The following is a 16,771-nucleotide window of genomic DNA, read 5'->3' as shown; positions in this document are numbered from 1 at the left end:
TTTTATAGCACCTACTCTTATACACATCGTGTATGTTATTGAAAACCACAGACCACTCCCAGAAAAACCATTTTACATTGCACCTTTAAGAACAATAAACAGTGTAAAATGGACCGGTCATACTGTACTATAAAGGGCAGGAATGTTTAGTGAGGAGCTCAATGAGCTATTAGAACAAACTAGAAATTTGGCAGATATACAATGGCCTTCAGTCAATGATAAGGGGATGGGAGAAAGCTATTTTATTGTATTCTGTTTTAACTGGTACTAAATAAATGGTACAATGGTTTAATAGCTCAGTGGACCTGTTATATTATGGTTATAGCGTTCATCTTCTCCTAATTTGTATCATTTTTAGGGTGAGAAAGTAAAGGTAATACAAGGTCTGACAGCCCCTTAGAGATTTGCAGTGATGAGGGACTGGAGTGATGTCACTGCAGAGCGCCGCTTATAGTGTACCTCTCATGACATACAATTTTATTTTTTTTATAAAGCAGCAAATATATAGTTAATGCTTGCATTGTGTATGCTGTCCATTTTAATTTTGCTGCTCCATCTGTCCATTTATTGCCCCATTTTATTTTATTTTTTTTAAGGCTGGATTCACACCGCGTTTTTGCAATCAGTTTTTTTCACCCGTTTTTTGCAAAAAACGAATGGAAAAAAAAACGGATGCATGTGTGTGCATCCCTTTTGATCTGTTTTTCCATCGACTTCCATTGTAAAAAAAAACGGATCAAAACGGATCCGTTTTTTAGACGGACATAAAAACGTACCTGACGCTACTTTTGTGTCCGTTAAAAAAAACAGATCCGTTTTGATCCGGGGTTTTTTTTACAATGGAAGTCAATGGAAAAACGGATGCACACAAATGCATTGGTTTTTTTCATCTGTTTTTCATCCGCTTTTTGCAAAAAACTGATTAAAAAAAGGGAGTGTAAACCTAGCCTAAGCTGTTACTAAAGACCAAAAATGGCACTAGTGATGGAGCCTCAACTGTAGTTTCCCAGTGAGATATCTAGTGGCTGAATGTTTTTACATTATTTCATATAGAAAATGGGCAAAAAAAATTGCAAAGATAGTATAGCAGTATATCATCTCCTCTACTGATTTAAAATTATTTATTGGTTACTATTTATCAACTGTCAATTTTTCCTTTAATTCCCTGTTTTAATTGTAAAATTATAAAAATAGCAATGAAGGAAAGAACGAGATTAAGGAAGGGTATGCCTGTCCTTTAAAAAAAAAAAAAAGTTTTATGTATTTTCTTTATTAAGTGTTTCTTTAACCAAAATCCGTTTAGTTAAACAATGCTAAATTAAAACATGATAAATGAAAGCCAATGCAACCAAGGTCTAGGGTATAATCTCAGGTTTTATTTATTAATTAATTTTGGGGGGTCAGCATCCAAGCTCTTTTACAATATAACAACACCTACTACTGCAAAGACCATGTAATAATGACATGCACGTTAAAAAAGGATATTGTTGTAGTGTACAGTGGTATCTTGGTTCTCAAGCTGCTCGGAACTCAAACTGTATTTTCAAGGAAAGTTTGCTTTGGTTCTTTAACTCTTGCATAATTCTCAAACACTATTCGGGCTCTCAATTTTGAAGTACAGTAATACAGAGGTATTTGAATGAGAATTTACCGGGAAGTAATGTTCAGAGGAGTTTAAACTTTGCTCAGTATCTAAACGTTTTTGTGAGCATGGATAGTGGGTTGTACCAGGTCAGTTTAGCACTAGTGAGGCTTTACATACAGTACAGCACCTTATAAGACTGCTGGAGTGCATATACAGTCATGGCCAAAGGTTTTGAGAATGACACAAATATTATATTTTCACATGATCTGCTGCCCTCTGGTTTTATGTGTGTTTGTCAGATATTTTTATCACATACAGAAATATAATTGCAATCATATTATGAGTAACAAAACCTTATATTGACAGTACTGATGGTCCGAACCTGCCGAGGTTCGGGTTCGTACGAACCTGAACTCTCGGCAATGATTCCCGCTGTCTGCCCGCTCCGTGGAGAGGGTGGATACAGCGGGAGGACAGCCTGGAAAACTGGGATACAGCCATAGCCATAGGCTGTATCCCAGTTTTCCAGGCGGTCCTCCCACCGTATTCACCCGCTGCACGGAGTGGCCAGACAGCGGGAATCTGATGCCGAGCGTTCGGGTTCGTACGAACCCGAACCTCGGCAGGTTCGGACCATCCTTAATTGACAGTTAGAATGAGTTAATGCAGCAAGTCAATATTTGCAGTGTTGATCCTTCTTCTTCCGGACCTCTGCAATTCTCCCTGCATGCTCTCAATCAACTTCTGGACCAATTCCTGACTGATAGCAGTCCATTCTTGCACAATCAATGCTTGCATTTTGCCAGAATTTGTTGGTTTTTGTTTGTCCACTTGTCTCTTGATGATTGACCAAAAGTTCTCAATGGGATTAAGATCTGGGGAGTTTCCAGGCCATGGACCCAAAATCTCTATGTTTTGTTCCCTGAGCCATTTAGTTATCACCTTTGCTTTATGGCAAGGTGCTCCATCATGCTGGAAAAGGCATTTTTGATCACCAAACTGCTCTTGGACGGCTGGGAGAAGTTGCTCTTGGAGGACATTCTGGTACCATTCTTTATTCATGGCTGTGTTTTTAGGCAAGACTGTGAGAGTGCTGATTCCCTTGGCTGAGAAGCAACCCCACACATGAATGGTTTCAGGATGCTTTACAGTTGGCATGAGACAAGACTGGTGGTAGCGCTCACCTCGTCTTCTCCGAATAAGCTGTTCTAGATGTCCCAACAATCGGAAAGGGGATTCATCTGAGAAAATGACTTAACCCCAGTCCTCAGCAGTCCACTCCCTGTACCTTTTGCAGAATATCAGTCTGTCCCTGATGTTTTTTCTGGAGAGAAGTGGCTTCTTTGTTGTCCTTCTTGAGACCAGGCCTTGCTCCAAGAGTCTCCGCCTCACAGTGCATGCAGATGCACTCACACCTGCCTGCTGCCATTCCTGAGCAAGCTCTGCACTGCTGGTAGCCCGAACCCGCAGCTGAAACACTTTTAAGAGACGGTCCTGGCGTTTGTTGGTCATTTTTGGGCGCCCTAGAGCCTTTTTGTCAACAATGGAACCTCTCTCCTTGAAGTTCTTGATGATGCGATAGATTGTTGACTGAGCAGCAATCTTTCTAGCTGCAATACTCGTCCCTGTTAGGTCATTTTTGTGCAGTGCAATGATGACTGCACGTGTTTCTTTAGAGATAACCATGGTTAACAGAAGAGGAACAGTGATGCCAAGCACCAGCATCCTTTTAAAGTGTCCAGTGGTGTCATTCTTACCTAATCATGACAGATTGATTTCCAGCCCTGTCCTCATCAACACCCACACCTGAGTTAATGGAGCAATCACTGAAACGATGTTAGCTGGTCCTTTTAAGGCAGGGCTGCAATGATGTTGAAATGTGTTTTGGGGGATAAAGTTCATTTTCTAGGCAAATATTGACTTTGCAAGTAATTGCTGTTAAGCTGATCACTCTTTATAACATTCTGGAGTATATGCAAATTGCCATTTTAAAAACTAAAGCAGTAGACTTTGTAAAAATTAATATTTGTATTATTCTCAAAACTTTTGGCCATGACTGTACAGTACAGTAGTAGTACAGGCAGTGCACCACCACCTCCCATCCTGTACTGTATAAGATTGTTGGACTGCATATACAGTACATTAGTAGTACAGTCAGTGCACCGCCACCTCCCATCCAATACTGTACAATATTGATAAAGTGCATAAACGGTACAGTAGTAGTACAGTCAGTGCACCACTTTCTCCCATACTTTACAGTGCTGGGAGGCACTACACATTAAAGGATGAGTGAGGAGTTAGTGACTACTGAACTATAATTGCTGGTTTTGTTGAATATTTCTTGTTTACAATGTACTGTACAGTATAGTGGTGTTCTGTACACCATTGATTAAACTGGGCACTTTTCAACATAATAAATGTACTGTACAGTATAGTGCTTTTCTGTAGTGTATTGTACTGCATTCATTAAACTGGGCAGTTTTCAATATAATAAATGATACAGTAGGTAATTATTGGTGGGCGATGGAACCAATTAAACACATTTACATTATTTCCTATGGAAAGACACTGCTTAGTTCTCAAACTGCCTTCCAAAACCAATTAGGTTCAAGAACCAAGGTAACACTGTATTTGATGAAATTCTAAAGCAGACAAATAAATAAGAAATAATTAATAACAACAACAACAACGACGAACACTCAACATGCAGATAAAGTAAAGCAAACATACTAAATAATATTCATAGAACTTTAAAGTGTTTTTTTGTAAATGGATAATGGATGTTAGGAAAGAAAAGCCTCCTTTATCAAATCTACAGCCTTGTAGCTGTAACAAGGAGTCATAGACAGAATATTACTCTGTTTCTACCATATACTGTATGTTCAAGGCTAGGAGATTTAAACATTGACAGACACCTATCAAACAGGGGGATGAAAGTTGAATAACAGGATCAAATAGGCATAAATGACATGTAAAGTGGGATTGGTGAACCAATGACCCCACGACTGCTTAGGATGGAATAGACCTGGTCTACTAGCCCCTTTGATTCCAATTATTCTACTAGCCACCTTGATTTGATTTTACATTGATTCCTTTCCTTTAATGACTTCAAATTTAACAAGGCTGTGATTAATGTAGGTATTTTACACCTATCATAAATGTACAACAGTGGCAAATCCAACCTACAAACCATCATAACATGGCTAAAGTTTAGCATCAATATTATAGCAACAATACCCAGAAGGCTCAACATTCTATTTAAGGGAAGTTAGATCACCATAGAGTTCTCCTGCTGCCTTTTAGCAGCCTAAGACCACAACCACAGAATGTCTGTTTTTGTCCATTTGACGAACGTATTTTTGGATGGCCGTCATTTTGTGGCCAAATAACAGCCGTTATTTTGCAATAATGCCTGATATATAAATGTCCATGAAACCTGTTTACACAGGAAGATGTGCGGACAATAGCGATATATTTTAAAGCCTGCTCTAAAGCTGCTATTGGCCAAGATCAGCTTCCCACTCCTCAGTTGATCACTCTCACTTTACCATAGGACAATAATTAGCTGAACAAGTGTTTCTAGCAACACTCCTGGCCAATAATCAGCTCATGTAATAGGCCCTTAAGGGTGCGTTCACACCTACAGGATCTGCAGCAGATCCGCAGCAGATTTGATGGAGCAGATTTGATGCTGTGTTCAGTTATTTAAATGAAATCTGCTGCGGATCCGCAGCAGAAAATCAACTGCGGATCCGGTAAGTGTGAACGTACCCTAAGACTAATAAAGCTGCACAGACCAAATAACTGCTTCACAGTCATTTACTACACTACTTTTATCATACAAATTTTATTTTATACGTACAATGAGGGAACAAGTCTACACAAAAATGTTAAATAAATTTACGTGCAGCACTAGTTTTCTCTCTTTATGTATAAAAGTTTACACAAGTGCATGAAGGAAGTAGATCAGGCACACCTATTTAATAATTGCATTGTAAGAATAAGCATTGTAAAGAAGAAAAATAGGAAAATGAGATCACATAGTTCTAGTTACAGTAGTAATATAGCTGGAATTGTGTGAGGGATTACTTTCTGTACATGTAAGTGTAAGAAGACAGGAGGGCAGAGCTGTAGTAACTAGTGAGCTTTTTTTTTTTTTTTTTACATTTCACAGGATACCCCTTTAACTACCATGTAAGGCTGATTCTAGGTTTCTTCTTTCTGCGAAACCTGAAATGGCCCCCCCAGTGGCCACACCGTCCCATCACTCCCACCCCACCCCCAATCCAGCTCCACCATAAATCACCCTGGTCAAGCATGACCTTTTATCTTTGGTGAGGTCAAGACAGAAAAAGTTTCCAATTCCATGAGTGTGTAGATAATTTCTTTATTGCTTGACCGAAAATTAAAGCCCCTGACATATACAAGAGTTAATGCATTGTGACTACTCATGGTTATCTTATTCATGGTCATACTACCATTACACCTTGTGCTCCATTTAAAGGGGTAGTGATAACTTGTAGTGCACTGATGTCTGAAGCATATAACAATACCTGAAAAGTATTTGCATTCCTGACTTTGTTGTATTCTATGTCCAGATATCATTTGCAGGTAATGCTGTAAATGAAGTCAGTGGTGTTTAGCAGACAGCACAATTTATGGCCAGTCCATAAAACATGCCGCCCCTAAAAATCTGCCACCAGAGCAATATCCTCTTTTGGCTTCATCACAGAAATGGCCATGCCACCATGGCAAAGCTGGACCAATCGGTAAAAAAAAAAAAAAAATGGATGTTAGCTTGAAAATATGATTAAGTACAGTACCACAATATTAATTAATTGTGAGCTACAAAACACTTTTAAGACATGGTTGCCTTCATATAGGAAAATGCAACTGGTTAGTATTCTATGCTAAGACAAATGTATGAGCAGACTCAATCAATACATTTTATACAGGGGTATATTGCACAGCTTTGATGTATGTGACTAATGGATGTTGCACAGTATTTCTGTTACATTATACTGTATAATAGCACTGCACCAGGGCTCAAAATGAAAGAAATATATCCCTGCTTTAAGAAATCAAGAACTGGCTGCTTCCCAAGCTTTTAATGAACCAAATCAGCAATATAAGATACAAATCCAATTTCCTTCTAGATATGTGCTATTGTTAGAACCAAGAATACTGTATCTGAACACTGCTAACAAGTCTAACCCTCCATTGTGTCCGCACCCAGGATCAGCAAAAATGTATTTGCTCATGAAATCTCCACTATCAATAAAGTGTTCATAAACATATGGCGTTGATCTGTCATATCAACCCAGTCCATTATTATCCAGCACTATTCAAATCATTTTGGAACCATTTAAGAATGGTATTAAATTTTGTGAGGATATGTTGTATCATTTGTGACGGAGGGCACCTATGGGAACTCCACTGACCTGAAAGTGAAGAGATGAAGGTCTCTGTGGCATTTCTTCTAGACACATGCAGAGCAGGGAACTACAACTGGGCTCAATTCAAAGAAATAGAGCTGTGTTGTAGTTCCCTGTTCAACAGGTGGTCAGGAGTATCACTGTGTAAGAACTACAGTGCTTAAAGGATTTTTTTTTTTTTTTAAGGAAAATAAACTTAAAATGAAACCACATCGATAGGTGATCATCTTGGTGCCAACACATGGCACTCCTGCTGTTCTGCACAGCCATTGTGCCAAGATGTAAACAATGTATACAGAACTGGAAGCAGTTGGCTTATACACTACATAGTTGTGGCACTGGGTTTTTACATAGAAGTGAATGGGAGCCGCTTTGCAGTAGTCTGGTGCTGCCACTACACAAAGTACAGAGCCAAGTGCTTCCAGTTCCATAAAATGTTTATATAGCCTGACATAAAGACTGTGAAGATCAGTTGACCAACAGGGGTGCAGGGGGTCCTGTGCATAGGCCATCAATAAATTTTCCCCAGAAAACCCCTTTAGATCTAAGGATCACAATGCAATTATTTGCTCTTATGAGAAAAACCCCTTTAGGGTGCCTTCACACCTAGCGACTCGCAGCGTAAATTGCGCTGCGAGTCGTCTAGGTCCTGGCAGATCACTGTCACTACATACACACAGCGGTCTGAGCGACCACTGCATGTATGTAATTCTGCCGGCCCCTTAACCACTTCAGCTTCCGCCCGCCTCCCGCTCTGTATACATTACCTGTCCTCGCTGAACAAGGTCCCGGCGTACGGCTCTCCCGCCCGGCCAATCAGTGGCTGCGGCAGGGCAACACACTGATTGGCCGGGCAGGAGAGCAGTACGCCGGGACCCCGTGCAGCGAGAAGAGGTAATGTATACAGTGGAGTGGAAGCGGGAGGCAGGTGGCAGCTGAAGGGGTTAAGGGGCCTGCAGAATTACATACATAGTACATGTATGTAGTGAAAGTGATCTGCCAGGACCTAGACGACTCGCAGCGTAATTTACGCTGTGAGCCGCTAGGTGTGAAGGCACCCTTAAATAGAAACACTGACGGCAGACTTCTTTAAATCACTTAAATGTATAGGCAAGCAATCAAGTCTTCAAACACTTGATGAATCCCATAGAATTCTCATTCCATGCAAGATAATATTCATTGTGTTCATAAACATGGCTTCTCAAAAGGGACATATTACACCAACAGATTATCTGATTTTTGCAGCCAAAGCCAGTAACGGACTATTAAAAGAGAACTGGTCATAAACTAATGACTGTGTTTTTCCTCTTTTCAAATCCATTCCTGGCTTTGGCTATAAAAATCTGTCTGATAATCTGTCAGACATCTGTTGATGTAATAGGGCCCTAAGAGTGACTAAAAAAGCCATGCCACAGCCAACAACCCCTTGATCTTTTACTGCAGAGGCAATCTAACCATGTAATATACTGTATGGTTGCAGTAGGTCCGCTTGGCAAAGTATTTCTCTTCTGGTTGTTTGCCAGCTGTGTGAGAATCAGAATTGAGCCTTTAATGAGTTGCTCTTTTTATTTAGTGTGTGAAGCCTATTAGACAATTCCAAAGCCAGATTCCATAATGATAAGACAATTCTCTATTTTGATCTATTGATGGTTTTGCATATAATGAGTTGCTCCTGCAAACAGGCACAAGTCATGACAGAAATCAACACTTTCTCCAAAGCAGGGTAGATTTCTGCTCCTATGGCTGTATTCATGTTTTCCAGGCAGTCCTCGGGCTGCATCCACCTTCTCCAGGCCATGGGAATGAAATGCTGATTGTTCAGATTCATGTGAACCTGAACTTTTGCCAAGTTTGCTCATCGCCTAACACGACATATTAGAGAAAAGCAGGAGTAAGCAGGAGGTAAAGCTGAGTACAGCTGCTGAGGAACATGCTAGTGGGTTGAGAGATGACAAATAGTGACAGAGAACCTAAGCGAACCTGTAAATACTGACACCTGGGTGAAAGACAAAGCTGAGCACTGTGGGCTGGGTAACATATCTTCCTAGAATAATGGACGTCTCTATTGTGAAAAGACAGGCGATATCTGTTACTAGTTACTGTCACTGTAAGGGGAGTTACTGTTGCTGAGAGGGGGTGGGAGGTTCAGAGACAATTTTATGAGGGGCAGGGGTCTAGATGGTCATAGGGAGCAAGATATCAGGCACTCAGAAACAAGTGATCTCCAACTAGTTAAACCCTGTTCAAAATGCCAAGACAAGATCCCATCAAATGAGCATGCCAGCAAGTGCAGCATGCCAATTTTTGCTTACTGGAACTTGTAGCCTTGTTGTGCCTCTGCGTGAGAAGCATTATAAAATCATTTGTTAAATTGAGTGTCTGAGGGATTCTATACCTTACATGCATCTACTGCTCTTAGTTAAATGGAGGTCTATTTTTGTTCTGGCTCTATATCATATACATTATTTGCAAATACCACCTACTGTACATGATCTAGATTGTCATGTATTGTCTAGATTTTCTTTAGTAATTAAAGTGACACTGTCACCCCCTTTTTGCATTCTGACTTCTCTACACAGGTGTAAAGGGTAAATTTAGCGGTTTTCATACCTTATTTTATATCATACGTCATTGTGCTTGTTCCAGTAAAAAGTGATCTTTTATCATCTGCGGATTGTGTTACCGGCGCAGGGCTTCACGGCCGCAGCTCCACTTAGCCCCTCCCATTGGCACCATAAGCCCCATCCCTCTTTAACTGGAACAAGCACCACAACGTATGATATAAAATAAGGTATGAAAACTACTAAATTTACCAACTACACCTGTGTAGAGAAGTTATAATGCAAAAAGGGGGGGAAAGGGTCACTTTAAAGCCATCTACTGAAACATATTGTTTTTCTAATCTGTTTCTTTTTTGGATTGTATTTTATTCCATTTATTTGTATGTTGATATGGGTAGTGTTGAGTGAACCTTTTAAAATGTTCAGGTTCGGATATCTGAACCCTGATGCAGGGTCTGTCTATTGTCATCTAAGGCCATACGTTAATATGTTGATGCTCTACAGCTCTATAACATCATGTGGGGCTTCTAGATGCTATAGACCAGTGATTTTCAACCAGTGTGCCGTGGCACACTAGTGTGCCCCGACACATGGTCGGGTGTGCCGCGGGGAAAGTTCCCCAAACTATGGTGCCCCTGTGAATCAGGAGAAAACAATGGGGTAGAGAAACCTGGGGATGGGGAAGAAACAGGGGAGAGAAGCAGGGGGGAGAGAAACATGGGGATGGGGGAGAGAAACAGCGGAGAGAAGCAGGGGGGAGAGAAGTTTGGTGGAGAGAAGCAGGGGGGAGAGATGTATGGTGGAGAGAAGCACAGGAGAGAAGCATGGGTGGAGAGAAGCACAGGAGAGAAGCATGGGGGAGAAGTATGGTGGAGAGAAGCACAGGAGAGAAGCAGGGGGGAGAAGTATGGTGGAGAGAAGCACAGGAGAGAAGCAGGGGGGAGAAGTATGGTGGAGAGAAGCACAGGAGAGAAGCAGGGGGGAGAAGTATGGTGGAGAGAAGCACAGGTCGGAGAAGAAAACAGGCCCAGGTTTCACACTGAGTGAGTTTTAAAACATTTAGAATCTATATTATTAACTATATGTATAATATGTACTGTTTTAGTGTCATTTTGTGCCATTTTGGTGTGCCTCGGGAATTTTTAAGTATAAAAAGTGTGCCGCGGCTCAAAAAAGGTTGAAAATCACTGCTATAGACTATATACATTGTTGTCTTTATGCTCATTTTCTAGCCCAAAAATATAAAACAAAATGTCTGAAAATATTAAAAAAAGTGGACAAAAGTTTAACAACTTTTCTAAGAGCACATTCACGCACTCCATAGATCATGAATGCTAAGGAGCACAAATCTTGGCGTTATGTATTATTATGATGCTGGGAGCTCTGAACCTATTCAAATCTTCCTGCTACTAGAAAACTGAAGGAAAGTAAGTCCACATCCAACCTATAAATCTTGTTATTCATTATTCAAGTTATATAACCCCCTAATACTTTGCTAGGGGAAACACACCTTTGTAATTAAGCATGCCACACTTTCATCTTTTCACAAAAGTTTGTCCAACCTTTGATATAAAAAAAAAATGTACGGTATGGGTCAATTGCTCAGTATGGGAAAAACGTGCAGTACCCATGTAACAGTTAATGCCTCCACTTGAAACTTCTGTGTGTATTCCATTGTGTAAACATATCCTTTCCCCAATACCATACCTGACCCTGCTTGGGACTGCATGTGTCATTCAAGCAGGGAGGGGGAGAGAAGAGGCATCCCAACTTGCAGCAGATCCAGATTTTGGAAAATCCTCTATAACTTTTTTGGGGAAAATTATCAAGGGCTTTGCACCTATTTTTTTATCGCAAGTTCTATTTATGAACCAATATTCAATGGGCAAATATTTTATAGATGCAACTTTTTTTTATCTGCCTGTTTTGCGTATTCACCCAAAAATTTGCTTAATCTGGGAATTACGCAAATTTATCATTTGCGACTTTTTTTAAAAAGTTGCAGGAACTGGTGCAGGCTTACGTCTGGCCAGTGATAGGTGAATTGTTTTCTGCAATTTTTTGCTAATATTCTGAGAATATTCTTTTCACAAATTCATGAAAATTTTGATAAATTAGTCCTATTCAGCTAAGTAAAAAAAACTGATGATAGTAAATGTCCCCCTTTGTAAAAGGGACCACAAACATTTTTCTACATCCTGGAAGCACAGCTGAATATATGAAAGGTACCATGTGTCTCCTTGCACTAACAGCTATCATTGTCAGCAGTTGACAACAGATGACAGATAACACCTGCCATTTAAATCAGTAACTTTATTTCCAATGTCATTATCCCCTGAACCACTTAGAGTAATAGGGAGAGGATGTCCTATTTTTTCATTGAATACTTGACATTCTCCCTAATTCTAAATTGCAACTAAAACTGTAGATTATACTTAAGCGAATGTACCACTTCGCTTACTGAAAAATTTTTTCATACTACATGGTTGGTGCTGTTGCCGGCACATAGACTCCGGGGGCGCAGGTGGCACAGTCAATTTTTAAAACTGCCGCAGATTCTGCAATTTGACCCACTCTATGCACTGGAAGCGGGCCCAGCACCCCCAGCAGTTCAGCAATATCCCTTCTCCTCAAAGACGAGGCCAGATTTGATTCTGATGTAGGGTACGTCACCCAGGGGAGAGAATACCAGTGTGCTGGACCCACATCCAGGGCAAAGAGCAGACTGAATCGCAGATCGAGAAACTCGTGCAGATGGCGGGAATGGCCAGAGCCACCGGAAACTACGCCTTGGTAGTATTGAATTTTGGTACACTAATCAGACTCCTTTTTGCTCTATTATTTAAATATAAGTATCCAGAAATGCTTTAATTTTAAGTGTACTGCATTAGGGTCCATTTACACAGAAAGATTATCTGACAGATTATCTGCCAAAGATTTGAAGCCAAAGCCAGGAATGGATTTGAAAAGAGGAGAAATCTCAATCTTTCCTTTATGACCTGATCTCTGTTTATAGTCTGTTTCTGGCTTTGGTCTCAAATCTTTGGCAGATAATCTGTCAGATAATCTTTCTGTGTAAATGGACCCTTATGCTACGTTTACACGGAACGATAATAAGCCCAATCGAACGATTAACGATTTTGAAGCAACGATTTGGTTTTTATAACGATCAGCGTTTAGATGGAGAAAAATCGCTTAAGCCCATCTTTTACATAGGGTGAATCTTTAAAAGACTGTTTACACAAAGCGATCTGCGAATTTTTAGTGAACGACGAGCGACGATTTGAGAACATGTTGAAAGATCAAAATGAACGATTTTCCGCTCATCGCTTGATCGTTTTCTGTGTTTACACGGAACGATTATCGCTCAAATGCGATCGCAATTGCGAAAATTCGAGCGATAATCGTTCCGTGTAAATGCAGCATTAGATTTGACAATTAATTATGTCTGAGAATGTGATGCTGGAATTTTATACTGACTATGCATTCATTCAACTTCCATCCATTGCTAATTCTTCAATGGCAGACAGGATAGTAACAGTAAATGTACTTTTTTTTAACCAGTTGCTGCAAACCTATATACAGTACTTCATGTTTTAATCTAATTTAAAGCCAATCCAATGAATTGCATGGTTATTGACTAATGCTATAGTATTGTACTAGGGTTTTATTCCTATAACAATCTAGAAAAGCAGATGATGGAGACAAAACTGAATTTGAACAGTGACTTATAAATACCGAATGCAACATTTCAGTATCACTACTTTACAAACAGTAACAAACAATATAGAGATGTGTTATTCACATATTTTACACACATAGGCTATGTTCACACAACATCAAAAATAAAAAAGGTGTCCGATTTTGCAATTTTAAAGACGTCCGTTATTGCCGCGATTTGACTGACTGCAATGCAATGCATTGAAGTCAATGGGAAGACGGACTTCCAATGCACACAATGCATTAAAAAACAGACGTTTTTACCACGGACGTCAAAATAATGAGCATCTTTTGTAAACAGCGGACGTTTTTTATTTTATTTTCTTTTGTCACCGTTTTGTCACTGTTCTTTCTCCATTTTTACTATTAAATTCAATGGACTTTTCAATTAGGCCGCACCCAAAGGCCAATTAATAATCCCAAACTAGGATAATGAACCAACAGCAGTCATGCCAGCCTGATAAATGACGACTGTTATTTTAGACCCAAAATGACGGACGTCATTTTAAACGGAACTGAAAAAACATTGTGTGAACATAGCCATACAATGACATATATATATATATATATATATATATATATATGTATACACACACACACATATATATGAGGAGTGAATTTACAGTAATAACAAAGTGAAGCGCTTTGTTTTCTCCACAATCCGCTCATAAGCCTGCTGTTGTTTAACTGACTGCTGCTCTTCCCCAGGTACTGGGAAAAGCTGGATCCAGTCCTTGGAAACTTCTCCCAGTTTCCCAGGAATGGATCCTGCTTTTTCAAGCACCTGGGGAGGAGCGGCAGGGAATGGCAATGGCTTAGAAGGCAGCAGGCTGATGAGCGGATTGCAGAGATAAAGTGCTTTGTTATTACTGTAAATCTCCTATGTATATTATTTGTCACGTACATTCCAGTAAATACAATATAACATATAGATTTTCCTTCTTCAGTGTTTGAAAAGGCCTCAGGTACAAGCAGGTATGGATGAGCAATATCTGAAAATTTTGATAGGTCAAAAAATTGACCTATTTCTGGATACAAATGTGTAGAGTATGAAATGGAATAAAGCTTATATATATATAAACACACATACATTTTAGTTCATGCCCATTGCTTCATCTTTATGGCGGTTGATAAATTATTTATATATATATATATTTATTTTTATTATAATTATTATTATTCCACAACTTGAGTCTTCAGCAAACCCCAGGCTGGAGCTGCGGCATTCCCTCAGCACCCCATCTCTCATGCACATAAAATAGAGCCATCCAACTTTCACAAACCAATTTTGTTTTTACCATAAGTCACAGGATCCCAGCAGCATTAATCTCCCTGATCAGGCTAGTGTGCCTTATTATTCATTGCTTCCCTAGACTCAAATCAACCATCTGCCAGCCTCAGTCCTGCTGTACATTAATTAAGGGGCCATCAATCAGTAAAAAAGCGAGCGGTTGCAAAAGAGCACTGACACTTGAGTGGGAAAAGCTTGTAGTTAAAGCGGATGATCTGTACAGCACAGCTCAGCAGAGAATCACGTATCATCTAATTGGAAAGTTGGTAGAAATCAGTTGTTGGAGAATATAAAGCTGTCATTACCGGACAATTTAATACGTGATGAAATACTACTATGAGTTAAGCTGGTCATATGATAAACCATTTAATATATTTATCATGCTATCAAATTGGACCATCCACAAACTATATGTATGTATACACCCTAAGCCAATACATTCATTGTAAAAACACAGCAAACTATTATTTGATTTAAAAAAAGATGTCACACTCACAGAACTGCAATTACAAAATGATAATAAATAAAAATTATTATTTTTTAAATATATTTCTAACAGTCTTGAGGATTTCAGTCAAATTAAATTAAATCCTTTTGGTCTGATGAACCTGCCTATTATTGCAGTAGAATCTTATTGGTTCTGTTATGTGAAGCAATATGACATTCAGAATGGCACTGCAATGGTTAAAGCCTACACTCTTGCTTAAGGCAGTAGCCTTTTTATTCTCCAAGAGTTACCCAGCACTGAGGACACAGGTTTAATGATATTCTCATGTAGGAACATATGTTGCATTTCCAGCCCTTAAAGCAATAAAGTATTGCCTGCCTAAGCAACCCATTGTATATGAAGCACACAAGTTCTATTGCACCATGCCTATGGCTCGGATGAATAGATAACCCTGAGAAGGAGGAGGTCCCTGGATCCTGCTGCTTAATGATCATTAATAAAGCATTGCATTAGTATGTGCTGAAGGGACAGACAAAGGACAGTCCAAGCAATGAACACAGGCAAGGAGGCCCCAATTGTGTATCAGGTGTACGTTCAGTTATACAGAATACATTGGGAAATACCTTGAAAAAGGAAGGCTTTGCTTCTGTTGTGAAGTCCTTGAACCTGCTGTACTCCAGGAGTGGCCTCCCCCAGCTGGAGCTCCTCTAGGATGTCAATCTGTAGGGAGGGGTCCACACCAAATCCTGCAACTGACCCAAGAAAGCCAAAGCCAGTAATCACACAGCAAAGTGACTGATACACATTGGATATTGTATAAGAAGAAGTGCTATGTAATCCTCACAGTACCTGCTAAAAGCAATGGCTTTTTATAGAAAGAGGAAAAACACACACACACCCCACATCACTATCACTGACCTACTTTAACAAGGGGTTCAAACTTGGATCTACCTTACAGCCACCATTCCCTGTAACATTATGTTACTGTTCTATATATAGAAATGTATCCATTAGCTAACACTTCCCTGTCACACTAGAAGCAGAGAAAATGTGTCTCTTACCTGGCTTGAGGCAGACAATAATGCAGATAATGCCCACTATAAACTCCATGGTGCTGGGCATGCAATCAGTCCATAGTATCCCTTTCTGTCTTCTGTCTGTGGTCTCAATGAAGATGCTCCCTCCTAACATAACACAGGGAGCCAGCAGATGAGCCAGCAACTTGGATTCCCCAAAGCTCGCATCATTCCTGAGCAGGCAGACCCAGCAGAGAGGAGGAACACTGGCTTAACCCAATAAGTGCCCTGCACCCACAGCCAGACTTTCCTCCAGAGCAGAACCAGCGCACAATAAGCAGCAGGCACTTGTGTCAGCCTGAACCTGTTACAGACAATGGATTATTCCATAGGAAGCAGGGCACTCTAATTGCTACTCCAGGGATTTGGAGGAGGGGGAGCAGGGACAGGATGATGTGTCCCTTTTCTCTCAGGTTATGAACAATTGGTCCTTGCAGCAGCTGATCAGAGCACACTGCACACTGGCAGGATGCTTACAGGTTGTGTCCTCTAATGATTGACAGGGGGTGGGCACTCATGTCAGTGTATGGGTAGAGCTGGGCATCCCTAAGATGAGCTGTGTTTGCCTAAGGCAGAGAAACATTGTATAATACCTGATTTCACACTGCCATTCTGCTGGAAATATTTAGGGAGGCATCTCACATCCCTCATTCAC

At 40.1% G+C, this 16,771-nt stretch overlaps 1 protein-coding gene across 1 annotated transcript in view; it reads right to left on the bottom strand.

The window, feature by feature from the left end:
* Positions 1-16,475, bottom strand: part of NELL2 (neural EGFL like 2) — a 178,952-nt gene extending 162,477 nt beyond the window's left edge. The window contains exons 1-2 of the mRNA XM_069955993.1: positions 16,102-16,475; positions 15,664-15,792 (exon numbers count right to left, since the gene is read on the bottom strand). Of these exons, the coding sequence (XP_069812094.1) occupies positions 15,664-15,792; positions 16,102-16,231 (259 nt within the window). The 5' untranslated portion in view covers positions 16,232-16,475. The remainder of the gene's footprint in view (positions 1-15,663; positions 15,793-16,101) is intronic.
* Positions 16,476-16,771: the final 296 nt, after the last annotated feature.

The sequence above is a fragment of the Dendropsophus ebraccatus genome, chromosome 1 (assembly GCF_027789765.1).
Source record: "Dendropsophus ebraccatus isolate aDenEbr1 chromosome 1, aDenEbr1.pat, whole genome shotgun sequence".
Taxonomy (NCBI): domain Eukaryota; kingdom Metazoa; phylum Chordata; class Amphibia; order Anura; family Hylidae; genus Dendropsophus; species Dendropsophus ebraccatus.
The sequence above is the reverse complement of the archived record's forward strand: the minus strand, read 5'-3'. Positions and strand labels throughout refer to the sequence as shown.